Source organism: Mustela putorius, unplaced genomic scaffold (genome assembly GCF_011764305.1).
Source record: "Mustela putorius furo isolate JIRA1106 unplaced genomic scaffold, ASM1176430v1.1 tig00003962_pilon_pilon_pilon, whole genome shotgun sequence".
In the NCBI taxonomy this organism is placed as follows: domain Eukaryota; kingdom Metazoa; phylum Chordata; class Mammalia; order Carnivora; family Mustelidae; genus Mustela; species Mustela putorius.
Window position 1 is genome coordinate 4,033,001 of NW_025422106.1, and position 26,074 is coordinate 4,059,074.

General features: G+C 58.0%; 2 protein-coding genes across 2 annotated transcripts; one reads left to right on the top strand and one right to left on the bottom strand.

The window, feature by feature from the left end:
* The first annotated feature begins 260 nt into the window (after positions 1-260).
* Positions 261-6,081, top strand: DLX4 (distal-less homeobox 4). Its single transcript, XM_004764800.3, has 3 exons — positions 261-790; positions 4,243-4,439; positions 4,856-6,081. Exons 1-3 carry the CDS (start codon positions 535-537, stop codon positions 5,096-5,098), a joined length of 696 nt encoding a protein of 231 aa, XP_004764857.1. The 5' UTR covers positions 261-534; the 3' UTR covers positions 5,099-6,081.
* Positions 6,082-19,567: 13,486 nt separating this feature from the next.
* DLX3 (distal-less homeobox 3) lies at positions 19,568-24,807 on the bottom strand. The gene is made up of 3 exons (XM_004764801.2): positions 24,263-24,807; positions 23,001-23,191; positions 19,568-21,420 (listed from the first exon to the last, which is right to left on the bottom strand). The coding sequence occupies exons 1-3, from the start codon at positions 24,585-24,587 to the stop codon at positions 21,073-21,075; spliced, it is 864 nt and encodes a 287-aa protein (XP_004764858.1). The 5' UTR covers positions 24,588-24,807; the 3' UTR covers positions 19,568-21,072.
* Between the last annotated feature and the right edge of the window lie 1,267 nt (positions 24,808-26,074).

Genomic DNA, 26,074 nt, shown 5'->3' on the forward strand with positions numbered 1-26,074 from the left:
GCTCCCTAGCGTTTCTGCCATTGAAACCGAGGTTCCCAGACTGCCCCAGTCGCCGTGACACCCCGGCACACCTCACCGAGAAGACCCCGAGGTAGCTGGGCCTGGAGCGTGCGCACCGCCCCTGTGATCTCTCGGTTCTGAATTTCTCTACCGCCGGCTGCCCCGGGGGCGGGCCCCGGCGCCAGCCTCCGTGAGGTCACCTCGTGCGGCGGCCAATCCGCGGCGTCTAAGTGGGCGGTGCCCCCGTCGGGTCCCGGGAACCGAACCCAAGAGCTAGACTAGGGGGGCCCCATGGATTTAGGGGGGAGGGGAAAAGCCATGGGGGGCACCCCTTCGGAACCCCTTTCCCAGGCTCGCGCTCTCCGCTGGAAGAGGCGCAGAGAGACACTTTCCCGGGAATCCTAAGTGTGCGGGAGGCTGGCTGGGGGCTCAGCCGGTCCCAACGCCCGAGGCTCAGAAAAAAAAGAGTTGGCAGAGGGAGCGGACTACGTGCCGGGCCATGGCCTAGGCCCTTCGGCCCCGGCCCCGGCCGCAATGACCTCTTTGCCCTGCCCCCTCCCTGGCCGGGACGCCTCCAAAGCCATCTTCCCGGACATTGCCCCTGTCCCATCGGTAGTGGCTACCTACCCGCTTGGCCTGTCCCCCGCAACAGCAGTCGCCTCCGATTTGCCCTACTCTGGGCCTTATGGCCACCTCCTGTCCTACTCCTACACTGCGCAGGCGACCCCGGGAGACACCTACCTGCCCTGCCAGCTACCGGTGGTGCCCTCTGAGCAGGAGCCGAAAGCAGGTAAGTCTGGCCGCCGCGGCTCTTCCCACTCTGGGGTCCTGATCCCGTGCGTCCCTAAACTTCGCCCTCGCCTGGTTGGGCGCAACTAGCGGGATTCAGACCTTACTCAGATTCCACGGGATCTGGGGGTTGGGGGGAGGGCGAAGGGATGGGGCGGGAGACGGGGGGAGGGGCGGGGGCGAGCTGATCTAGGTCTCCTTTTCCAGACCGACCTGGTTTCGATTTGCAGTCGTGTGAAGCCGGGCGGCTGGGCTCCCTACCCCACCCCCTGGAGCAGCGGGGTTGTGTGTACCTACGTGTAACGGAAAACTGAAACAATCCAGATGTGGGTGTGGGTGCCTAGCCCCTGCCCCAGGATTCTTTCCGTCGTGCACTCCTTCCCTACCCCAGTAGTCTCTCCGCGTTTGTCTTGTCTCAGAAAGCAGCCCTCAAGCCAGAACCAGACAAATGGAAGTCAGGCCGCAGCGGGAGGGCAGTGGAACTGGGGGCTGATTCGGGCCCCTCCCCCCTCCCTTGGCGGGTGCCTGAATGTGCCGGACAGAGACTGGAAGCTGGCCTGGTGGAATGGGGGACGGGACCCCACCACTCATTGTTTTAAGAATGTAACTACAGGTGTGTGGGGCAGTCTCTAGCTGTAGACCCTGGTCCCCTCAGCCTTCTTGCTGAAGGAGCGGGCCCTCTGGGACATCTCCACGGATGTCCTTGTCGTTTTGGGGGACGGATTAGGCCCCAGTTCCTGTTGTCTGGAGCAACATGGAACCCCTGAGAAACTGCTTACTGGGAGGCCTCAAAAAGGCCAAGGAGTTAGCCTGTCTTCCTGGTCCTGGGCCTGGTATGGCCGGAATGCTTGTAACCCTATACGTAGCCACTTGTACTAGCTCCGAATTAGAGCTCAGGTCCCCTGTCCTCCTGCTCCCACCTAATTGCCCCCACGATTGTCTTTAGCACAGTCTCCTCCAAGGACGCACACCCACTGGATGGGAGTCGTCCTTGGCCAAGATATCTCTCTCCGTTACTCCAACACAGGAGCTCAGAAAACATCAGAGCCAGAAGCGACCCTAAAGATTTGGGAGCTCAGCCTCCTCCATGGCCAAACTGAGGCCCAAAGAAAGCCAATTTGCACTTGGCCCTTGCAAATTGACTTTCGATGCATGAGGCCAGAAAAGAGGATTTTAGGGAATTTCCTCAGAGCCCCCAAAGTTAATTGCCTTCTGTGCCAACTGGGCTGCCTCTCCCAGGCCGCTGGGTCTTGTCCTCTGTTAGAGGAGAAGCAGTTGGGAGAGGAGGTTTGTGTGTTTGTTTGGTTTTGGGTTTGTTTTTTTTTTTTTTAATACAAATTATCTAGTTTCTACAAACGAATCCCTCAGAGTCTTCCCTTTAGTACATGGCACATTTGTGTGTATGTGTGTGTAGTGGGGCTGAGAATTAGATAGCCTTGTCCTTCAGATAATTGTTTATAGGGTTAGTATTTTCCTTCCTGTCCTCTGCATGCCTAGCCTTCCCTCTGCCACCTCTAAGGACGAGAGAGTGGAGAGTTCCTTTACAGAATTTCCCCGGATCCAACGAAAACCATACATGTGCTTAGTCTAGATGGTTGCATTTTTTCCTCCCAAAGCTGGTGGATTTGCCCGATCTAGTGTGAATGATTGGAGTGTGAGAGAGGGCTTGAGTCCCCCTTTTGCCCCCCACTCCATGCCCACCCCTGCTTCACGGAGAGATTTGGCTCCAAGAGAGCCCTGCCACCACCCCGGGGGAGCATTCCCCGGCGGCGCCGGGGCCTCCAGGGAGGCCTTTGGGCTCCAAGATCGCCACCAGGGCAGATCCCAGTCGCGACTTGCCGCCGCTGGTGTGGAGAAGGGCAGCTGTCGGGGAAGGAAATTGAACCGGCGCCCGCCGGGAGAGCGAGGGAGCCGAGGGCTGGAGGAGTTCAGTAGCCGTGCTGCCTCCCAGGCGCTGCGTCCCCGCCCGAGCCGCGCGCTCCCCGCACCAGAGAGGCGTGGGGGGATCGGTCGCTGGGCAGCCAGCCTGGGGCTGCGAGCCTATGGGTCGAAGCAGGGGAGGCCGGACAGGCGCAGGCGGGAGCGGAAACCCAACGGTTTTTCTGGGAATTGGCCGAGGCGGAGGTCGAGGGGGGTGGATCTGAGAAGCCTGCAGCGCCTAGGGCCACGGGGTAGGGATGCGGGGGAGGTGAAGGCAACCGGTCACCGAGGCCGGTCCGAGGCGAGGAACTACACGTCTGGGGGAGCACTACTGGAGGGAGGGGCGCGGTGAGAGTGCGGGTCGCGGGCGGACACCAGCTGCGTCTGGGCACCGGAGCCACGAGCTCTCTCGGCTGGGGTGGCCCATTAGACCTGCGTGGAAAACTGCAAACGTGGCCCTAAGCCCGGGGGCATTTCGGCCACTTTGTCCTCCCAGTCCTATCACCCTAATGGAATGGTCCCGGATTGTCCCCACAGATTGGCGCAGGTTGGGGCCGCTCGAACGGGAAGAGGAGGACCCCTCGCCCCGCAACCCCTGTATTCTAGGGCCACTGTTACTCCGCGGAGGTTCCTGGAGTGACTGGGCCTAGGGGCAGGAGGTGACCAGACCTCGCGGGGCATCCCGGCAGCGCGGCAGCACGATACTGGAGCGCCCGCAAGGGCCGGCGCCGACAGGCGCTGCGCGCTCTCCGAATCCCGGTCCCCATCCTCGAGAGCCGTGAACCCCTCTGTGAGTGTGATGGGGCGCAGGAGGGGTCGCCTCAGTCCCACCGGGCTTCTAGGGTCCCAGAAAGCCGTCTGTCCCAGCCTGCCGCCCATGGGGGAGGAGAGAGCGGGTCACGCCTGCAGGTTGCACCTCGGGAGAGGGCCGGTGCCTTGCAACAGGGGATGGTAAACTCTGGGAGACCTCTCCACACTCCCATGCTGAGGAGGGGGGCGCGTGCGCATCCTGGCTTTCAAGCCCGCTTGGTCGGGCCCTCTGACCCATCTCTCCTCTGGCAGCAGGGAGGTTGCCACACAAACAGGTCTCGGGCCTCTGAGCATTTCCCTGGCTTTCCCTCCGCCTGGAATGACCTGCCCGCGTCAGCGATAGGCCTCAGCCCAGCCCCCAACCGAGCCTTTCGGCCCCGCCCCGCCCCAAGCTGGCGCCACCGCACCCTCTTGAACTCTGACCTCTGGCCCCTGGCGCCACCTGTACCCTCGCTCCGACCCTTGGAGCTCTCTTCCTGGGGTCACAGAACCCGTAAGAGTGGGAGCTCCCTGAGGGCAAGGACCGTTTCTTGTTCCACCTGGCGCACAGGGGGCGTGGGTCGGAAGGGGGCGTGGAGCGGAAGGAAGAGGTGGGCGGAGTCCGGCACCTGCGTTTCTGGCCCGTCCGAGGCCTACATGCAAACGAGATGCAAATGAGCTCCTGGAGCTGCGCGTCCGACCCTCTCACCTCCCGGCACGCACCGCCTTGTGCTTCCCCCACAGACTCGGAGAAGCCGCCGCTGTCCCCGGAGCCCTCCGAGCAGCGCCCGCAAGCCCCGACCAAGAAGCTCCGCAAGCCGAGGACCATCTACTCGAGTCTGCAGCTGCAGCACCTGAACCAGCGTTTCCAGCACACACAGTACCTGGCGCTGCCCGAGAGGGCCCAGCTGGCCGCGCAGCTCGGCCTCACCCAGACCCAGGTGAGGCCGTCCCGTCCTTTCTGCAGCTAGCCTTCCCCAGATGTGTTCTCTGGGAACCCACCGCCCTCCCCAGGGGGATGCCCCAGGAGTCCCCTAGACCTGTGGTTGTGGATCTCCAGCATGCGTTAAGAGCTGGCCCTCAGTTTCGTGTGTGTGTGTGTGGGGGGGGGTGTTAAAAGGTGTGTTTGGGGAGGAGGGGTGGATGCAGGTAGAGGAAGGCGCCCAGACGGGGAGAACTGGATACTAGCTCAGGGGCGGGACCTTGGGCGACTTGGGGACTCTGGAGGACTGCATCACGTCCCCAGCCTCTGCCCTGCTCCCAGGACTGCGGTGCGGGTGAGTCCCTTTCCCTGGCTCACCGCCTCCCACACGCACACCCCTCTTCATCTTCCCTCTTAACCTTCTTCTCTCCAAAGGTAAAGATCTGGTTTCAGAACAAACGCTCCAAATACAAAAAGCTCCTGAAGCAGAACTCTGGAGGACAGGAAGCGGACTTCCCTGGGAGACCCCCCTCCTTGTCTCCCTGCTCCCCACCCCTCCCATCCCTCTGGGATCTGCCCAAGGCCGGGGCCCTGCCCACCGGTGGCTATGGCAACAACTTTGGAGCCTGGTATCAGCATCACTCCCCAGATGTCCTGGCTCCATCTCAGATGATGTGAGTCCCGGGAAGGGTGGGTCTGGCCCCACCCCCACCCCATCCTCCACAAAGCCCAGGACCCAGCCCACCTGTGCCCCTTCTGGTCTCAGAGGAAACCAGCTCCAGATGGGTTTTCTCAAGTGGACAAGGAATTAGAGGAGAACAAGCATGGGGCGGAGTCCAGTCTCCCTTGCCCTGTAACCTAAACAGCCTAATCAGGACTTTGGTCTTAACCCACCGCCCCCCAACCACGACTATGAACTGGACACATGCCCTCCTGCTGATCAGAGGCTCTGGAGGGAAAGTCGCTGGCTGAAGCTCAGACTCCTTCCAGGACCCCTAGTCTTCCCACCCCTTCCCTGGACTGCAGTCTGCCACAGCCTGGAGACGAAACCAAGAAACACTTGAGTATTTTTTCCTCTCTGTGTGCCTTGGGTCTCACCCAACCCTGTTATGAGCAAAAGCGGAAATGAAGTGGGCATCCCAATTCTTCACAATGAGCACCATCGGGTGCCCCACCCCATCGATTTTTCCCGATGGTTGGCCCATTAGGCCCATGACTGATACACTACCTTACCAAGGTAGTACCACCAAAGTGGTACCTCACCAAGGTGAGGTAGAAGAGATGCCAAAAATGTGGAATTTGTGGACCTATGGGTAATTCATCCACTTCTAAAAAAGACTTCTTCCCATGTCTGTTCAGTTGCAGTGGATAACACATCCAATTATCCTTATTTATTATAAGTCTAGCCCCTCCTTTCCCATCTTTAATATCTAACAACCCCACAAGCACACCTTCTTGGAAACCCACAGGGTAACACTTTGGAGAACATGGGTGGGGCGAACAGACTCTCTGGATGCGTATAAGAAGAGACACCCCCAAATAGGGAGGGTGGGCTGGCAGTTCATCTCACAGCTCTCTGTCCAAAGGAACTGCTTCTGTTTATGACCCATCTAGCGTCCTCCATACCGGGAGCTTTTGGAGATTAAATCTGTGCAAAAGCCTGGGCCCTGGTTGTGAGTCTGTTTCCCAACTTCTAGCGGTGGGTGTTGGTTGTTCATCTTCATCTCCTGCCGGATTCTTCCAGCACTGAGCTAGAGGACTGGATGCAAGTTTTACCTCTGCCACTAACTAGCTCTGCTGCTGTAGCTCTGGAATGTTCTAATGACCATTTTCATACACTCCCGTGTGAAACTGGAAGATGTCAGTACTGCAAATGACCCAGGTCTGAATGGTCCTCACCTGTAAATTCTGGCCTTGTCCAGATCTGGAGGGAGCCAGGGCCAGGAGTCCCCATGCCCCATCTTCCTGTCCCTGCTCACCTGGCAAGGGGACATGCCCACTGAGCCAGTCCCGTCCTCCCAGTGTGCTCCTTGGGCTAGAGAGGTCCCAGCCCACCTAGGGGAAGGGGGAGGAGGAGAAAATCCCAGAAGGACCTGGACTTCTCCTCCATCCAACAAAGTGAAGCTGCTGCTCTGTGTTAGATCCTGGAGATCCCCGGGTGACTGAGGCATACTGGGGAGCCAGACGGATGGCCAGCCCCTCGTGCGGTAAGGGCCGGGTTAGAGGAAGTAGTGCAGTATATAGTCAGGGGCTTCAATTCAGCCTGGACCCAGCCATGCATTCATGGCCTCCACACCCCATCACACATAGCACCCAGTGGCAGAGAGGCCCAGGAACAGGGCTTCGAACAATTCAGGGAATCCAGCCCAGCTTTGGCCCAAGGGATTGGGGGAGGGGCCTCCAATTCCAGGCAAAAAGTTCCCGAGTCATCTTCCCTTTTACTGCCTAAACCTGTTCCCAAGCACTGAGAACTGGAGGGGCTGCCTTAGTTGGAAAATCCCACCCAGGCACTTTGAGCCAAACCCCCTGGCCCAAGAGAGGCCCAGCCTGGGGTCTCTGTAGAGTAGAAGAGTTACAAAGTCAGTGGAACCCCCACCCCAGGTAGCCTGCTGTCAGCCCCTCCTAGGGCCCCTTCTGGGTCAGTGGCCACCCCCACTTGCCGCAACACACCCGGAGGGTTATCCTGCAGTTGGCAAAAGGCATGGAGTAGGCCAAAGCCAAGATCAGAGCCCTGAGGAATGGGGGTGCCAAGAGCTGAAACACCCCCTCTTCCTCTGGGTCTTCCCCTGCCCCTAGCCTGCAGCTCCACAGGCTCTCAGGGCCCAGCCCCAGGTCCCTCCCCTGGGTCTTCTCAGAGGCCACAGGCCCTCAGGGAGGCTGTTCCTCCCACTGCAGGTTACACTCCTCTTTCCACAGACCCAAGATAAGATCTACCGCCCCATCTCGGAAAGCCTCCAAAGGCGAGATTAATTGGACAGCCCAACACGAGTCGCATCGTTAAAACAACAGCCCAGGTTGTAAAGTTAAGTAGCAGAAGGAGTGTAATTACCCTCCCAGCCAGAGGCCAGCTGCCCCCCTTCCATACCCCATCCACCTGACCTTTCCAGGGGAAACGGCGGGAGTCCTTTCCACTTGGGAGCTGGTCCAACTCCCTGGGCTCCTGGGTGAAGATGGGCTTGAAACCCCAGGTGGGGGGAATGCGCCCCATTCACCAACCTCAGGCCATCGGAGCTGTAGAAGGGGAACCTAGGGTTCCCCGTGAAGACTCCTCTCTCGGAAAATCGGGTCCATAAAGGAGCCAGGACAAACTCGAGTGGTTAAGAATGGCAGTTTGAGCCTCCAAAGTGTCCAGCTCTGCTGTGTGACTTTCATCAAGTTACTTAACCTCTCTCTGAGCCTGGTGTTCCTCCCCCCCCCCCCCCCAGATGGGAATGCTAATAGGATCAGCTCCGCTGCTGTGTAGCTGTGATGGTGAAGTGAGATAGTACTTGTAACACGCTTGACACGGTGCCTGGAACATGGTACGCGCTTCACAAATGGCATTTATGGCTGCTGGGTGATTATCGGGGAGGAGGGGTCACGGCCAGGGTGAATTCTTACCGCCACCACCATTCATTCGCCTCTCACCTCCCTCTCTGCCTCCCCACGGTTGGGAGGAAGAATGGGGCTGGAACCTGGAGACCCACTCGCATTCCCTGTCACCACCGTTGGAAAGCAGGGCACAGGCGAGGTCCTAAATGTGGAAGGGCATCTAAAATCAGCTAAGACTGGAGAATGGGAACCCGAAGGCCAGGGCCCACTCTCTCACCTACAAGGTCTCAGCCACAGGAGAAGCCGACTTGGGGCTTCCCTCCCCTCTCCCCATATGCTATTTTAAGACAGGCCCCCCATTCTCTCCCCCGACAAAATGAGATTCAATTAATTTAATTAAAGCAATTTTGGGAGCAGCTCCTGAAGGTTTCCAATGTGAGATAATTACAAGTAATTTGCTGCCGTGAAGAGGAAGAGAGTGCACAGGGTCTGGGGGCGAAGGAGGCAGCCCCTTTCCACCAAACGGTCGCAGATCTAGAGGGACTCCACATTGCAATCTTAACCGCCCTCCCATTGGCCAAATTACTTGCAGGTGGGAAGTGGGAGAAGGCGGTGGTGGGAGGGGGCTGGGGGGAAGACACGGAGTGACAGACCCCCCCTCCCCCATCCCCAAATCTGCTGTGCGAGGTGGGGGTGGGGAGCGGGTGGTTCCCCGACAAATTGTCTGCATAGCCCTTGTAGCTGATTACTCAGCTCCAAGCCTCCTCTGAGTCTGGGTGCCCGAACTTGCCTCTGGGATTGGATCCAGAGTCAATGGAATGTTATCCGGGGTAGCTGAGGCCTGTGTAGACGGGGTCTCGGAGATGCAGGACTTCCGCAGAAAGTGTAAGGGATGTGGGTAGAGAGGGGAAAGGCCAGAGGAGGCTACACCGCCGACTTCTTCAACTTCTCCCGTTCCAAGGCGGTGATGATGCACCCATTCTCCCTCCTCCCCTGATGGAGTTCTGTTGGAGCCTCCCCTCCGATTCTTTCCATTGTTGTGGTGGCAGGGGTGGGGTGGGGTGGGGGGTGGGAGGCAAATCTCTCAGCTCTCAGTCCTCAGGATCACAGAAGCCTCTACCTTCAGAAAAGCATCCCCGCTGGTGTTTCCCACCTCCAGTCACGTGGGTAAATCTTTCCATGCCGAGACTCCTGTGGTCTCTGAGGGGACGGTCTGGGCGGACTAGAGGTAGCCAGGTAGCCAGGAGGAGTGAGAAGCGGAGGAAGATTGGGTGAGTGTGGCTTCAGGCTTCTGGGAAGCCTCCTGTGAACCCTGCCCACAGACAGCTGGTTTTCAAGGGACTAGGGTCCCCTTTTACTCGGGAGTTCCGGTTCTAGGCGGTGAGTAACGTTTTTTGCAGTAATGGTGGAAAAGAAAAATTCTCTGACACCCAAAGTATTTCTCTCTCATGTCCTCCCTTCTCTGCCATTTCTTCCCTTATTTCTCCCATCCTGAGGAGGGGTGAAGAGGAAGGCCTCCAGCTCTGATTTCTCTCTCCCCTAGCCCTTGCCACACCCCTTCTCCCTGGAGCCATTGAGCGCCCTGGTGACTACTGTCTCTCCCCTTCCAAGATGAAAAAGCCTAGAGAGGGTAAAGGGCTGCCTCTCCCCCTTTCCTGGCCAGCTCAGATGGGTTCAGAAGGGGGAATCAAAGACCTTTCCGCTCCCATCCTCAAGATACCAGAGCCTTGGGCAAGGCACAGAGCCAGACAGACTTTGGCACAGGGACTCCACAAGTGCACCCACATTTCCACCAAAGAAGGTGCGCACACAGGCAGGCAGCCACGCGGCGGTGCACACGTGGTTGGCAGAGCCGCACACAGACACGTGAGTGTGTGCACACAAGGCCTCACCACGATTGTAGGCGGACACATGCACTCGCAAGTTTATACACTCATAGAGAGAAGGACAACACACAGGGCTGAGCTGGGAGGAGGCACGGGGACTTAAACACAGGCAGAAGTAGAGAGAAATAGAAACATACCCAGAAACGCATAGACTAGCTTCCCTGTGTGTATGTGTGTGTGTGTGTGGAGTGCAGACGGCTCTCTCTCCGGCTCTCTCTCTCTCTCTTCCCCCACCCACCTCTCACTCTGGTCCTTTGTCCTAGCTCTCTGTCTCCTATTTTCAGGGAGGATTTCCCTAGTGAGCAGCTGGGGAGGGAGACTGAATGGCCACAGAAACCCAGTAATTTTATTATGACTTTATTTTCTTTGTTCCCTGAAGCCTTGCCTCCTTCTCTCCCTGAGCTGCAGCAAGAGAGCCTGTGCTAGCCCTCCCTGCCACATTCCATAACTCCCAGATGAGGCCATCGTGTGTGCATCGATTCCAGCCAAGGCCCAGGAACCCAAACATTGTCCTCTCTGAGATCCCCACAGATTCCCCCACCCCTATTCCCAGCCCTGAGGGCAACCCCAGCAGCCGGGAGGGAGGAAGGGGACCTGTGCTGCTCTGCCACTACTTGCTGTGACCTTGGGCAAGTTACAAACCCTCTCTGAGGCTCAGATCAATTCTCCTGCCAAATCCTGTGTGTGTGTGTGTGTGTGTGTGTGTGTGTGTGCGCGCGTGCGCGCATGTGTGTGCATGTATGTGTGTGTGTGTAGTGGTAGAAATGTCTCCACCACCACTTTCCACTCCGGTCTGGAGCTGTGTAAGGCAGAGCCTGTCTCCCATCAGACTGGAGGCTCCTGAGTACAGGGCTTTGCCTCCCTCGTCAGAATAGGTGCATTCAACAGCTCTTTCCAACCCCGTAGCTTGATGACTCTAACGTACTCAGCCCCATTGGCATCCTGGGGGATATGTCTGGCCAGCCCAGGAAGGGAGAGGAGTTGGCCCCAGCTTCCTCCAAACATCAAGGATTCTGATTCAATGCCTCATAGTGCCAGACCTTCTGCTTCTCTGGCCCAAAAATGGAGAGATGACTTCATTTCCAGGGGAGGGTGCCACTCTTTATGGAATATATGTGGAACATATTCCTCTCAGCTTCATCTGAACCATCCCTTTTAGAGTCCAGTTGAACTTGGGGTCAGATGGAAGAAAGATCCTTTGGCCTGCATGAGGAATTCCCCTCTGGTCTGCGGCCCCCACTTTCTCATCCCCCTGCTTCAAGCCGATGAAGAACATCCAGCCCAAGTCATGAGGCTGGGAGCAGGGCATCGAATTATCCAACAGAAATCATGGGGCTCCCTGGGGGGGATCATTCTTCCCCCCTCTGCTCAGGAATCCCCTCAGCCTAGAAGCCCACCCCATGATCACTTGCTCTGTCCTGTTTTGCCTGACCCTTCAGGACTCGTACTCTGCCCTCAAACTGGGTTGCCAGACAACAGGGCACTGGCCTCTGCTCTCAGACTGGGGGCTCTCCCACTCAGTGGTTCCTTGCTCTGCTTGACCACCCCTCTCTCAACCCTGGTGCACGCATTGTTTTTCGGGTGGAGGGCTGCCTGCTGATGAGGGCACATGACTCTTGCCCAGGTCCCTCCTCGCCCACTGCCCAGCCTACCCGCTGCTGCACCACCAGCCACCAGGCCACTCCTCTAGGGCTGGACCCAGCAGTTGCTTTCTCTGTCTCTGCAAGCTGGGGCCTGTTGCCGACTCCTCCTCCCAGCCCCGGAGCCACCGGGAATTCTTTGCTCCAACAGATCCTGGGGGAAGCCAGACCACAGGAGCCTCCTGACATGCCCCTGCCGGGCTCCTGTCACATTCCCCAAGCCCAGGGGGATCAGCTGGGTCCATCAAGGCAGGCTTCGCCCAACCCTTGTGACCTCCTCAAGTCTTCCTACCTCCCTTTCCAAAGACTGAATCTGCCCTGGGACTCATCCTTGACTTTGGGGTATTCCCACTCCCAGCCCCTTGGCAGCCCCATCTGCACAGAAAGACTTAGTCCTCCTGGCTCCTTGAAAAGTAAAATTTGCCTCCTCTGGGGAGACTTCATGGAGTCTCTGGAATGCAGACCCATAGCTCCAAGGCTTTGGGCCAGTCACTTTACCTTCCTGGGTCTTCCTTTCCTCACTGATGCAGTGGGGATAAGGATCAAACTATCTCAGAAGGTCATGGAGACCGGGAGAGTGTCTCCTTGGTATGTTGTAAAATATACCAAGCGTGCCAGGGGATATGGGGACTTAGGTCTTTCACCTTGGCCATATCAATTTGGTGGCAAGTGTCCTATTTCCCTCACTCACCTAAATTCTCCTCTGACTCACCAGCTTACCCCGCAATGGTGAAGAGGACACTTCTGGCTCCAGGAACACAAAATAATAAAGAACCAAGGGCTGAGTTCAAATCCCACTCTGTGACCTTGGGCCAGTTTCCTAACCTCTCTGTGCCTCACCTTCTTCAACCCGTGAATTAAGATAATGACAGCACGGTCTTCACAGAGTCCTGGTGCGGACTACAAGAGTGAAAACACAAAAGGTATTATATGATAATAAAGTAAGGATTCAGCAAGGATTAATTATCATCACTATCTCTGACCAGAAAAACCTTCTCTGCCCAGAAGAGATCTTGCCCCAGCACTCTAATGCTTCTGTTGATCTCCACCTTTGAGCGGAACCCCGGTCCAGTTGTCGTCCCCAGAAACCCAGAAACCCCAGAAATGCGAGAGGTGAACTGCATTTCAAAGCTGCTTTGAGAAGAGGGCAGGAAGTTCCACAGGAGGCTGGCAGGGTGATGATGTCTGATTGTGCTAGAATCCCAGTCCCCAGCCCTCTAGGAAACCCAGGTGAGGAGGCAAGACCATCCAGGAGCTGCCTGGCTCAGAGCTAAGGCAGAGGCATGTGAGGCTCCTGGCTTCAGCTTTCAGGAGAGCTTACCCCTCCTATAACCCCAGAATTCCTTCTACCAAGCTAAGAAGCTCAGGTAAAACCATTCCTTTTTATTGGTATTTGATTGTATACCTGGAAAACTCAAGAGACTCTAGGAGGGAAAAAAGACAGAATTAAGAACATTTTGGTATAGTGGCTAGATACAAGATGTACAGAGGATATCAGTAGCGGTTTTCTAGCAATAAATAAGGGGAAATATTCCTATGAGAATGCAAATACAAAATAACACAGTACTCTAAGCATATAGTTGGGGAGAGCAGCTCTTTAGCTGATTAGTAACCGAAAAGTATTAACCCCTGCCCTCTTAGCTTCTGTTGGCACCAAGGCCCAGCATATGGGTCTGCCCTTGGTGGCCATCCTTCCATCACATCTGAAGCATGGCAGACTTAGACTGGAATCAAGAAAGCGATTTTCCAGTAGGAGGAGAAATTCCCAGTATGAGAGCTCTGCCCCACTCAGAGGAGGAGGGATCAGCTTTGGGCCTATTGAGGGTGCCTAGGCCAACTGAGGAGGGCTGGTTTCATTGAAAACTAATAGAAAGTTTGTTGAGCTACATGCTAAGCCCTTCATATGTATTTTTTCATTTCCTCAGCAGCCCTGCAAGATAGGTATGATTAGCTCCATTTTATAGAGGAGGGAAAGGGAGGCTCAGAGAGGGCAAGTGACTTCCCTGAGGTTACACAGCTAGTAAGTGTCCAAAACCAGGGCGTGAGCTCAGGAGTGTGCATACATGTGCCTGTTTGGACATGTGTGTCCTAACCTACAGAATGACAATCCTGGTGTCTCTAAGGGCACAGGGCAAGTCTGAGAACAAGGGGAAAGGTCCAGCCTGGCCCCCTACACTCCTTCTTTCCGTTTCACTCTTGGAGTCCATGGGGTGGTAAGAGGCCCACAGACCAGGGATTCAGAAGGCTGAACTCTGTTTCAAATTCATCGGGGGACTTTAGGGGAAGCAACAGAACGTCTCTGAGCCTCAGTGATCTTACCTGTGAAATGGAATAAAAAGTGCATTAACTTTTCCACACAGTTGAGAAGATCAAATGAGACAATGCCCGTGAAAGCTCCCGGCATAGGGTGAGGATACAGAACGTACTCAGCATCTTCTCTGCCCACATCTTGGGAGGATCTGAGTCTGTGCTTGGAAGCAATTTTCTCTTTGCTTTCCTTCCTTAAACCCACCAGTCTCCTCCTCCCTCTGGCCTCTTCCTCCCTACCCTCCCTTAGCCAAGGGTATGTTTCTCCCCCTATGTCCCCATGGGAGATTCCTGAGCTCAGGGCAGGCCTGCCTGGCCCCAGGGGTGGGTGTGGGACAGTGCCACACGCATTGCATGACGTGGCCAGGCACTCTCAGTGCACAGGGAAGGGCACTCTGCTGCCTTTTGCCAGGTTCAAGGTGAACTGCCTGGGGTCGGGGGACACCCCCTGCTCCATACCAGCTAATCTTCTAGGGTGTGGAGTCTCCATGCCCTGCTTACTCAGCAGACATCTCCAATCCTGCTCCAATTTGCCCCAGGAGACAACCAAGAAGTTTGAGCCTCTGGGCTTCACCCCTTCATCCCCCACCCTGAGGGTCCCCTCCTCAGGTCAGCCTCCTCCAAAGGTGCTTATCCTGGCTGCCTTGTGCCCTTAAGCCCCTCCTCTCTCGGACCACCAACCTTGGGCAAAGCAGCCACCAGAGCCTTCCCAAGTGCTTCCAGGGCCTCTGAGCTTTTCAGGACTCCAAGGGGCCCAACAGGCCAGTCTCATACTCCCCCCACCCCCCACTCCCAGCAGGAGCCTCCAGAATTCACCAGCCAGTGGACTGAACCCATCACAGCCCCTGGGAGGTGGTTGCTCAGATCATTAGGTCTGACCCACTTGTCATCCAGAGAACATTCTTGCTTCTGCAGTCTGCAGGCCAGGGTTTCAGAGCCCACTTAGTGGTGCCTGCCCAGCTGTGGCCAGCTTACGGGCAGGGGAGCCCCCAACGGCCCACTGTAGCACTGTTCCGCATTTGCTATGTGACCTTGGGCAAGTCACTTGGTCTCTCTGAGGCCAATCCCCAACAATTAGATAAGATGATGCACAGGGAGGGTACCATCACTGTCAGCCTCCGTGCTAGCTCAGAGCGGCGATTGGGTTTTGGGCTTTCCTCCTCTTGAACCCCCAAGAGCTGAAAGACAGGAGCAGGTATCATCCCCCCTCAGACGCCCCCTCATCTGCTGGGAGCAGGAGCCGAGGCCGAGAGGGTTTGTGTGAGGGGCCCGAGAGCTCTGTCCACTTCCTTACTCATTCAGGCCTGTGCTCACTGGGCAGCCTGTGCTGGGCGCCAGTGGGGGTGGCACGTCCCATCCCCATCATGTTGCCATCCCACCATGCCCCAGTCCCTGCCCTCACCCCCTGGGGCCCCCAGAGACCTTGGTATAAAGACGTCCACTTGTCCTCCAGCCCAGAGTGGACAAGATATTCATGGGGTCCATGCTCCATGCTGTGAGCTGGGGACAAGACAGTCAAGATGGCAAGATGCATAGAAGATGCCACAGAACTGGGAACTGGAGCCTGGGAAGTCACCCTGTCGGTTTTGACTAGCAGGAGCGAGTGACAAAGGAGAAAGTGGGGGGATGCTGGGGACCCAGGGTGGGTGACAAGAGAAGTTTGGCCAGAGGAGCTGACTCCAGGGCTTCTGTGGGAGGGGGCTGGGCCTCTTCAAAGAGCTGCAGGCTGGCCTTCTGGACTCCCTGGCCCCAGCCTTCTCCACCAGCCCCCACCTGCCCCCTCTGCCCAACCCCCCCCACACACACACCCCCAGGGTCCACCAGTCAGCACTGCCTCCCCTTCCCCAGGGCTGCCGGGAAACTCATCTCCAAGCACTTTCTGGCTGCTACGTCTCCCAGTCTCAGGCTGCTGGGTGGCTGGTAAACAGCTTATTAAGGTGATTAACGCTGCAATTAAAGCTAGAAAAACAGAGGCCAGGGTGCTGGCAGCAGGCTCCCCCTTCTCCTCCCCCCTCCATTCCCCTCACCTCTCTGTTCTCCCCTCTGCTTCCCCTCCCCTCCCCTCTTCTTCCATCCCCTCTGGGCTCCCGTTGAGGTTGATGCAACTCAGGCAGTCTGCCTTGGCCAACCGGAGCCCTCATCTAGGGGCTGGGAGGTTGCACACCAGGGGTCCTATCTCAGCTGCCCAGAATCCCCCTGGGCACCAAGGTCTGGGGGCGCCCTTAGACTGGGGAGCAAGTGGTAGTGATGGTGTGTTGCCAAGGCGAATGGTGTATGCAGGCTGAGTGTGTGTGGGGGGTGAGAACTCGAGGATCCCCTGTCCAGGACCCCATGCAGGGAGGGGCCTCCGCAGCGACAGGAGTAGAGAAAATCTGGGGCTGTCTCTTCTCCGAAGGGGGGCAAGGACCGCAAGTTCACGGTGTCAGGGCCGCTGCCAGTCCATCTGGGGCTGGGAACCACCAGACCCTGCCCTTCTTTGAGCCCAGTGTCTCTAGAAGGACTTAGGGACCTTCTGGATCCCAGTCGCCCCTTCCTTCAGCAGCCCTCTGGCCAGTCAGGAGCTCTCCCATGAGCCTCCTTCCTCTCCATCCTGAGTCTTGCAAGGGGAGTTATTCTGTAGCTGGTGCTCGAGGGAGTAGATTTCCAGACCCCAGCTCTGCCTGCCATGCTGTCATCCTTCTTTCAGGGCATAAGTCAAATGTCGCCTTTTCCACGGAGCCTTCGCAGGACTCCTTCCCCACCCACTGCCCCTGCCCTTTCCTGGACAGCCCCGGCCGTCCTCCCGGACTGGGTCCGGTCTGCCCAGCTGGGGGCCTTTCCACAGCCAGCCCCGCTTCTGGTCTGGAGCACCTGGTACAGGTATGTGCCTCCCTTCCCTAGACTCTGGGCACCTGCTGTGCCGGCTCCAGGAACCCCCTGGCATGGAGCGGACACTCAGTAAATACTGGCTGATTTACTGCTTTTGGGAGAGCACTGACTGCTCTTCGAGATGGCTGGATTAAGGGCAGCCTGCGGCTTGGGTATGAATTGAGGGTACGGAAAGGCGGAAGGGGGCATGAATCCAGGTGGAGAGTCAGCCCCTTCTCCCCGCCCTGTCACCATCATCACCACCCTCACCATCCACCATTGTCAACCGCAACTGTCATTAACTGAGCCGGACTCCCTGAGTGCTCCGTACCTTGTTAGGCATTTTACTCACATTATCCTATTTAATCCTCTCAACAACCGTACTAGGCAGGTAGCATTATCCCCACATTACAGATGGGAAAACTGAGGCTTAGAAGGTTAAAGTGACTTGTCCAAGATCACACAGCCCCTGAAGTGGTGGAGGCCAGATTCAGTTCAGGTCGGCTGACTCCAGCACCACATTCCTGACCACACCATTAAGCTTCTCATCCGACCAGCCCCTCCCCGCTCCACTTCTCCTCCAGGGATGAGCCTGGGGAGGAGGGCTGGCTGACTGGGGTGGGTGGAGCAGCCCGGTGGCAGCGGCAAGCTCCGATGCTCTGCCCTGGGGTGCCTTAGTAAACTGAGCCGCAGAAAAGCCCATTAAGAGCACCCAATCTCCGGATAGACCTGGGTGCAAATCCCAGCATCGCCACATGTTAGTTATGGGACCTGGACAGAGACTGAACCTCTCTGAGCCTCAATCTCCCCATCTGAAGAATGGATACTACGTCACCCACCTCCCCACCTGTCGTGAGGGTCCCATGCCATACCTGGCACAGAGTAGGACTGTGGCGATTGTCAGCTGTTACTGAAGTTTGGAGAACAGTGACCCCCAGGGCAGACTGGGGTTCCCTAGCACACCCCTCCCCGCCCGCTTCCCAAAGTTTATCAAGAAGCACCTGGCAAAAGATGGGCTCAAGTGGGCCCCCCCTGGCACCCTGCCAGGTCTCCCCCCCCCCAAGTCCTTTTTGTGCGCCCCCTGCCCAGGGCCAGGGAGGAGGGCGAGCTGCGTGGCCTGGAGGTGAGGAGAGGAGGAGGAAGGGGAGGTCGGGGTGGGGCTGACCCCCCGCGGGAGGTCACCGGGGCAGTTAATCCAGCCTGACAGAGCAGGGATGAGCAGGGAGGAATTAGGGAGCTTACAACATCCTTCCCTCCCGCAGCAGCCCGCCCGCCAGCCTGCCTGCCCAGCCGCCTCCTTCCTTCCTCTCTCTTTCTGCCCTTTTTTTCCCTCTCCCTCCCTTTGCTGGCAGCCCAGCCCTAATAAAATGCAGTGTCTCCAGCAAGTCTGCCCGGCTGCCGCCTCACCGCTCCCGCCTGCACGCAGCCCTCAAACCAAACTGCTCAGCGCAGCCCCGCCTGGCAGCTGCCACTTAACCCTTGCCAGCCCGGCTGGCGTCCGTGGGCGTAAGGCCCTCCTCCCTTCCGCCTCCCTCAGGCCTGGGGGGAGGGAAGGCCGGCCTTCTGAGAGGGAGAGGGGTGCTGGGCGGGGGCTCCCCACCGTTCTAGAGCCCAGCCCCTGAGAACCCACCCAGGCACAGGTGCCCAGGATTGCTGGTCTACCCTGGTCCTGGGACCCTTCCTTCAGACTTGGGCTTGGTGCCTCCCTACAGCACCCCCTCCCCAGGCCAGCAGGGCGGGGCTTGTTGTCCCCATTGGACAGATGAGGAAACTGAGGGCCTCACAGGGAGGTTTCAGGCCGAGCTGGGTCACCCCGGCTGCTGGGTGGTGTTGCTGATTCTCAACCCAAGACTTCTGCCAGCACGGGGAGCTGCCTCCGTCTTGCTGTGTGCGTGGGCACGTCCCCGTGTATAACCCCGAGGCCACGGGAGGGATACATGTGTGTGCACCTGTGTGTTGGGCACCTCTGTCTCTGGGAGCGTTATGGCTTTGTACGTTTGTGTGACGCTAAGGGGGTCTCAGAGGCGTGTGTGTGTGTGTGTGTGTGTGTGTGTGTCTCAAGTGGGAGTTCATGTAGGTGTGAGGGAAGAGAGAGATGTCACCGCGCGTCTCGGTCCACATGTCTCAGGGGGAAAGGCAGCTCACAGGTGTGTGCGCGCCTTCACGCAGTCTCCCAGCTGCACCAGCACGTGTCCCTCATACCCTTCCCCTCATTCCAGCTCATCCGGGTCCCTGTCTCCAGTGTCAGAGGTGAGCAGCCAGAAGGGGTGGGGAGGGAGCCGTGCTGTCCCCCCTCCCCGAGGTCTGGGGGGCAGTAGCAAGAAGGCTCAGAGTCAGGGCGCAAGCCTGAGAAGGGAAACACAGAGCCCACTCGATGTGTTTGCTTCCCTCAGTCCGCTCGGATCCCCGGCATGGGCTGGGGGCATGGTGGTGCTCCCCCTGCCTGAGGCCTCAGCCTCACCCCAAGCTGGAAGGGACAGACCAGAGAGTGAGGGACCGGGGAGTGCCTGGGCGTGGAGGCAGGGGGTTTACACACGTGTGCAAGCATGTCTGCGTGTGAGCCCAAGATCAAAGAGCAGCCCTGAGGTGACCTGGCGGCGGCGGCGGCAGCGGCCGTGGCGGAAGGCAGCTGGCTGGCAGGGAACGCCAAGCGGCCAAGCAGAGTGGAGTCAGGGAGGCCACAGCCGGGAGCCTCCCACCCACCCCGACCTGCCCCAGTCGGGGGCAGCCACAGGGTCAGGAGCACCTGCAACCAGGGGCCAGGCCCAGCCCAGCCCTTGAGACCAGAGTCCCAGCAGTGGATCCTCAGGACGCAGAGTTCCCCAGGAGCCCCTGGAAGCTCAGAGGCCTCTCTGTGTCCAACACCTTCCCCAACTCCCAGGCCCTCCCCAAGAGCTGTCTGCCTCCAGCCTCCAGTTCAAAGAGCTCAGCGGTTATTTTCTTCTTTTTTATTAACGTTATATATAAAGATGGATCCAGTAAGAAAGCAGAAATGAGAAGGCTGGGAGGGAGTGGGAGTTGGCTTCGTTCCTGCCCGGCTCGGGTGGGACTCTGAGATCTACCTCGTCTCTCCTTGCTCCCGCACCTCCCACCAAACCCAGATCCGGCCGGAGCCCACATCCCTGTTTCTCTCTGCTCACAACGCATAGGCAGGTATGTCCAGGAGGAAAAGGCCACATAAATAGGAAACCACAGTAGGGAGGAGGCTGTTTCTCTCTGTTGCTCTTAAAAAAAAAATTACTATATATATAGCTAGTCTATCACCTCCCCTTTTCTTCGATGTTTGACTACATCAGGGTAGAGGAAGGTTAGCTCTGGCAGGACGTCCGGACCAAGGAGGGGCGGCGCTACCAGCCCTTCAGATGGCCACCCCCTCACCCCTAAAGGCACGGAGCTGTCGCCCTCCCCTCTTTCCCCGTGCACCTCACCCGCCATTCTCCATCTGCGGGAGCAATCTGTTTCCAAAGTCACCGGAAAGGGGATGGTTTGGGGTTTGTCTTGCCTGGCATGCTTCCTTGGAGATTTGGGGTTTGGCGCCCAAACTGCCAACTTACTGCAGGAGAGAGAGGAAGAGGTGGGTGGGAGTGGGGCAGAGCTGAGGTGCCCATGCAGGGGAGACTGGTCCTATCTGGTAACAATGCCCTTTGTTTTCCTAATTTTCAACAGCTTTTAAAACCAAAGTTGTGCAAAGTCCTGTACACGGAAGAAATGGGTCTTTAGGAAAGACCCCTGAGACCCACCGCTCCTCTCCGACCAGAGGAGGAGAGAAGACAGAGATGGTTCCTTGAGTTCTTCCCTCTAAAGCCACAGATATTAAACGATTCCCTCACTTGGGGGGATTTCTTTGGTTTAACCCTCAAATCTGAAATGAGGGCTAGAAGAGCAGGCTGGGAGCTTCCTGACATCCCCACTCTGAGTCCTGGTCACGATGTCCAATGTCTTTTTGACAGAGGGGATGCTCAGGAAGTGGGGAGCCACAGGTGGCTTAGGAGGGACCAGGCCTAGCAGGTCCTGGGATCCTTGGTGCCTGGTGCCCCGGCCCGGGCCTGAGCTGCAAACGCTCTGTGGTCTCCCTGGTCCCCAAGGTCTCCAGTCTGTGGAACGAGCACTAAGTTTTAGAAGCTGGAAGGCGATGGGCCATTGAAAGCCAATCCAGGCTCCTGGAGCAGAAGGGGAACGGCTGTCCCAGCTGGAGTGGAGTGCCCCAATATCTGGAGGGGAACCCCAGTGCCCAGGCAGGGGGAGGGAGGTTCAGGGGACATCCGTGGTCCATGCAAATTTCATCTGGAAGCTCTCGGGTCCCTGGAGGAAGGGGCAAGGAAAGGGGGCAAGGGGTGCCTTTTCCCCAGTGCTCCTCGATGATTCCTGAGTGTCGGCTAGGACAGAGGTGCCTTCTGCCTGGTCCGGGGTCCTTCATGGGAGGTTCAGGCCAGGTGGGTGCTCAGTACACAGCCCCAGGGTTGGGCGGGGGCCCAGGGGAGGCGTGATGCAGGGCGGCCGGCTGAGGCGGCTGCTGCTGTAAATGGGGTCCACTCAGGTTTTGTGCATGGTACCAGGAGTTGGTGGGGTCGTCCAGATAGCTTGGGGAGGCACTGTATGGGAGCGGTGGGGGCAGCTGGCTTCGGGCAGGGGCCGGAGTGGAGTGGGAGGAGGTGTCCCAGAGAGCGGGGGACGGTGGTGAGTTGCAGGCCATGGAATCACTGTTGTTGGGGCTGTGCTCCAGGGGCACCTCCCCGTTCTTGTAGAGCTTCTTAAATTTGGAGCGGCGGTTCTGGAACCAAATCTTCACCTGCGTGGGAGGGCATGCAGAAAAGGGGGAGCAAGTTAGCCTTTCAGGATGCTCAGCAAAAACCCCAAGAGGACCCAGCCTAGAGAGAGCAAGCCCAAGTTCAGCCCACCCCATTTTACACACAAGGTCCAGGCAAAACCCAAGGGTTTCAACCCAGGGCCAGCATCTTTATTCTATCTGGGCTAGAACGTGGAGAGGAACATTCCACTCCCTGGGTCCAAAGTCCGCTCTAGTGCGTGACCTTGGGCAAGCTACTTAACTTCTCCCATCTGCAAAATGGGGATGCTGAAAGCCCCTACTTCATAGGGTCATCACGAGGCTCAAATAAGTTCGGATGGATAAAGAACTTAGGACCGCCTGTGTGGTAAGCAATCAACAAAAGGCAGCCAGTGGGGTGGGGAACGGGCAGTTCGTGGCATTTGTTCACATAAGACACCCATGGGCAGAGGTGCACAGACCTACAGAGACAAACACACACCCACGTAAGCATCTCCATGTGCAGGAATGCACCCATTCACAGCATCGCACTCACACACCAGCTTATAAAGACACACACAGGCTCAGAGGCACCCAGGTAAATGCCCTGTGAACATGAGCACCCATGGGCACTCTGGGACTGGCTCACGGGGGTGACCTGGGGACTCAGGAGCAGGTGAGCCATGATTCCCCACATTTCCCTTGGGGTATCTCCCCCTCCCCCTGCTGTTCCCCACCCCATGACTGATATAAACAATGAATCAGCTCCTCACGGGGTGACCCAGATTCCCAGCGGACAGGGCCCCACGCAGCCACCCAGGTCCGCCTGTCAACACCTGTAGGGATCCAGGCATCCAACAGCCACTCCCCCCTGAGCAGGGCCAGCCTGCTGGGGGGCTCTAGGAACAGGCTGGGGGGAGGGGTGGAGCTCACCTTTGAGTTCTCATCCCCCTTTGGTGGGGTATCTCCCTCCTTGGCTTGGTGCAGAGGAAGGGGTGAAGCATTTGGGTCAAGCACTAATGTGGTGTTTGAGTAGAAGCGGACATTTCTGTACACATGCTCGCCAGTGTGCACAGCTGTGGATACAGCCATGTACACGTGTCCCTCCATCTATAAACACAATGACCCTTGAAAGGTCACACTCCTGTTGCGACCCTTCCCACATGTACACTGGCCCATTGGCATGTGTGCAAATGTACACGCATACACACGTGTATGTACGCTGCTACCCACACACGCCTGGCCTGCTGGCCCGGAGGGGGGGCCCAGACGGGAGGTGAACTCCTGTTAAGTGAGGGACAAGCCCTGCGGAGAAGCGTGGGAGCCAGGGCGTCTGGAGCAAGGGGAGGATACCTCTCCTTGTGGCAGACAGACACAGTTGCACAGGTTCACAAATAATGCACGCCTGTACACGTTTTAATGCAGAAACTTCCGACAGCAGTTGTGGCTCGGCATGGGGGAGGGGTGGCCTTCGCTCTACGAGCGAGGGTTTCAAGGGCCTGCCGGCGATCTCAAAGGCCAGCCAGTTTGTCGGCGCCTGGGGAGCCCCCGGGTCCCGCGCGGCCCCACCAAGCCCCAGCGGCCGTCGCCGGCCCCTCACTGACCTGTGTCTGCGTGAGGCCCAGTTGCGCGGCCAGCTCGGCGCGCTCGGGCAGCGCCAGATACTGGGCCTTCTGGAAGCGGCGCTGCAGGGCGGCCAGCTGGTAGCTGGAGTAGATCGTGCGCGGCTTTCGGACCTTCTTGGGCTTCCCGTTCACCATGCGCACCTCGGCTTCCGGCTCCTCCTTCACGGATACTGCGGGCAACGCACGGGGCGGGGGGCGGCTCAGCCTGGGCCTGCGCCCCCTGCGCCCTTCGCGCCCCCGCGGGCAGTCCCAGGCTCCCGCCCAGCGACTCGCTGCGGGCCGCCCGCCTGCGCGCTCCGCCGCCCGCGCCCGGGCAGGGTGTTGCGGCGACCGAGCCGGACCGGGGGTTGAAGGCGGAGACCCGGACCCGGAGGCCGCCCACGACGCGCGCCCCCAGCCCGCAGCTCCGCGCCCGGGCCCCAGAGCGCCGTCCCCGGCGCCGGCCACCCGGGCGAGGACAGCCGAGGCTTCGGTCCGACGCCTGCCCGGCTCGCCTCCCAGCCTCGCGTCTCCTCGCCACCCTCCTGCCGGCCGCCCCCTTCCCGCCCCACCTTGCCCTCCGTCACCTCTCTCGCTCTTTCCCTCCTCTCTCCCTTCCTTCCTTTTTCTTTTCTAAACTTTTTTTTTTTTTATTATTAAATCTTGGAATGGTTTTAGATTCTCAGAAAAGTTGCAAGCATAATACAAACTCCCTCTTCCTTCCTTCCTTTCTCCTTACTTCTCTTTCTTTCTTGGCCTTTCTTGGGTTCCTTTCTCTCACTTTGTCTCTCCACATTTCTCTTTCGCTCCTTCTCCACCCCTTCTCTTTTCCACTTCTCAGTCTCTGCTTCCGTGTGTGTGTGTGTGTGTGTGTGTGTGTGTGTGCCTTTCTCCAAGTTGCCCTTACCATTCACCCCCTATCCCCGGCCCATTTCCAGAGGGTCCCTGGAGTTTCCAGTCCCCGTTGCCTAACCCCAAGCCTTGCCACCCGTTGGAAGAGTTGATGTGCCGGCGAAAGCAACTCGATTCAGAAGTCCCCTGACACCCCTCTTCTCCTCTCTCCTCTAGCTGGCCCCATCCTCACTGAGACCCCGGCGCACAGCCTTGCGACTGAAAGGTTGTCTGACCCCTCTGGGGTCACTTAACCCACCCTGCCTAACTTTAGACAGCACTTTTATTTTTTTAATCCCCTCAACGCGTCCCTAGATCTGGGGTTCAATTCTCCGTCTTTCTCTCCCTAGAGGAACCTTCCAGGCTCTCACCTGGATCCTGGGCGGGCAGCGGCTGCTCCCGGTACGCCCCGTATTGCCGGTAGGAGGCTCCATAGGTATATTCCGACTTTGGCGAGTAAGCGCCCGTGCCCGCAAGCCCGTTGAGATTGAACTGGTGGTGGTAGGTGTAGGGGTTCACGGTCTGGCCGTAGGGCTGGCCCGAGTAGTAGTCGTGCTGGGGAGCGCTGTAGTAGCCCAAATCGGTGACAGAAGACTCGGGCAGGGTGGGCGAGTCCTTGGAGCCCGCATGGCAGCTCAGCGAGCTGGAGATGTCGGTCAGGATGCTGCTGAGCTTGCGATCGAAGGAGCCACTCATCCTGGCGGGCGCCGCGGGTCCGGGGGCCGGCCTGGGCCGCCGAGCCGGAGCGGGCAGGAGCGCGGAGGAGGCACAGGAGACGAGGCGGGGGTGTGCGTCCGGGGGGGCGAGGGGAGGACCCGCAGGTTCTCGGGGGAGGGGAGGCCGAGGGGCGCCTAGACCATCGCCGGCCTTCCGGCGGTCGCTGCGCGCCTCCCGTCGCGTCCCAAGCCACAGTCAAATGCTGCCAGCTCCGCCCGGCCAGCCGGTTATAGACTCAATAGTGGAGTCGCGGAGGGAGGCTCCTGCGCTCTGATTGGCTGCAAGTCTTGCCTTCGAGGCAAAACATGCTCTTGCGCTCTTTCGTTCTCTCTCTCTCTTTCTCTTCTCTCTCCCCCATTCTTTGTTGTTACCCAAAACACACACACACACACACACACACCCCTTGTTACTCCTCCCGTGGCTCCCACCCCCAGTTCAGATAACCCCTCCAGCGTCTCTGCAGGAAGGCGTAGGGGGCGGGTGTCTCTGCCGGGCGCCCCCGGGATTTGCCAGTCTGTCTGTCTCCCTGGCTGCGGCTGGGAGGTGGGCTTAGGTGCGATGGAGAAGCAGGGGAATTTGCCCATTGGGCGTTTGTAGAGGGAGGTGGTCCAAGGTGGTGTGTGTGTGACACTATGCAAATAACAGGCGGACAGATGTGCCCAGAATGAGAAAGACCTAGGGCTCATGAAAATACTTTAAATTTCTTTTACAATCAGAAGAAAAGGAACAGACACTTTCAGTTGAAGAAAATGTTTGACTATAGGATATTGATTTATTTACAGCGATGCAGTCATAAAATGTAACCTTGAATGCCTTTCCAGAGAAAGGGGCCCATCAGGACAAAGTGCCACAGGACCGTGAATGTCATAATGGGACCGTGAGGGTCCTGTTGGAGAGGTTGGGGGGTGCGGCTGGAGTGGGGGAGCAAGTGGGTGTGGATTTAGGGGTTTATCCAGAGGGTGGAGGGGCGTAACCTGTTGGGCGATGCTGTTTCAGAGACTGCCTGAGCTTGCTGGAGGGAGCAGGGGACCTGAGTCCCCATGAGGCTGGGTGGGACACGGGCTGGCTTTCTGTGTGTCTTGGTAAGTCTGGGGGGCCTGTTCTGGGCACTGGGGACAACACTAAAGGAATGCAGGCATTTTTAGAGATCAGGTATATGGGACGGGTGGACTTGGTGCCTGTGGTGTAAGGGTTTCACGTGGTCCACAGTATACAGACATGCACAAAAGTGTAGGAGTGTGTGTGTGTGTGTGTGTGTGTGTGTGCATGCAGGAGTGGGCATAGGGGAGAGTATAAGCCGTGTGAGTGGAGGGCTGTGGGAGGGGGTTTCTGGGTGTGCATGCATAGTTGTATGCAGATGTATACAAAACTCTTAGCGCCTTCCCAGTCTCCAGTAGCTCCAACCCATGATGCGCCACTGAGTCCTGTCCCTCGGAGAGGGCCCTGAAGAGGCTCCCCTTCCTGCC

Excerpts from the sequence above, each read along its gene's own strand:
- DLX4 (XM_004764800.3), top strand. The coding sequence starts at position 535 with ATGACCTCTTTGCCCTGCCCCCTCCCTGGCCGGGACGCCTCCAAAGCC. Across the intron at positions 791-4,242 it reads TGAGCAGGAGCCGAAAGCAG|ACTCGGAGAAGCCGCCGCTG; the intron begins GTAAGTCTGGCC and ends CTTCCCCCACAG. Across the intron at positions 4,440-4,855 it reads TCGGCCTCACCCAGACCCAG|GTAAAGATCTGGTTTCAGAA; the intron begins GTGAGGCCGTCC and ends TTCTCTCCAAAG.
- DLX3 (XM_004764801.2), bottom strand. The coding sequence starts at position 24,587 with ATGAGTGGCTCCTTCGATCGCAAGCTCAGCAGCATCCTGACCGACATC. Across the intron at positions 23,192-24,262 it reads GCTGCCCGCCCAGGATCCAG|TATCCGTGAAGGAGGAGCCG; the intron begins GTGAGAGCCTGG and ends CGTTGCCCGCAG. Across the intron at positions 21,421-23,000 it reads TGGGCCTCACGCAGACACAG|GTGAAGATTTGGTTCCAGAA; the intron begins GTCAGTGAGGGG and ends CCTCCCACGCAG.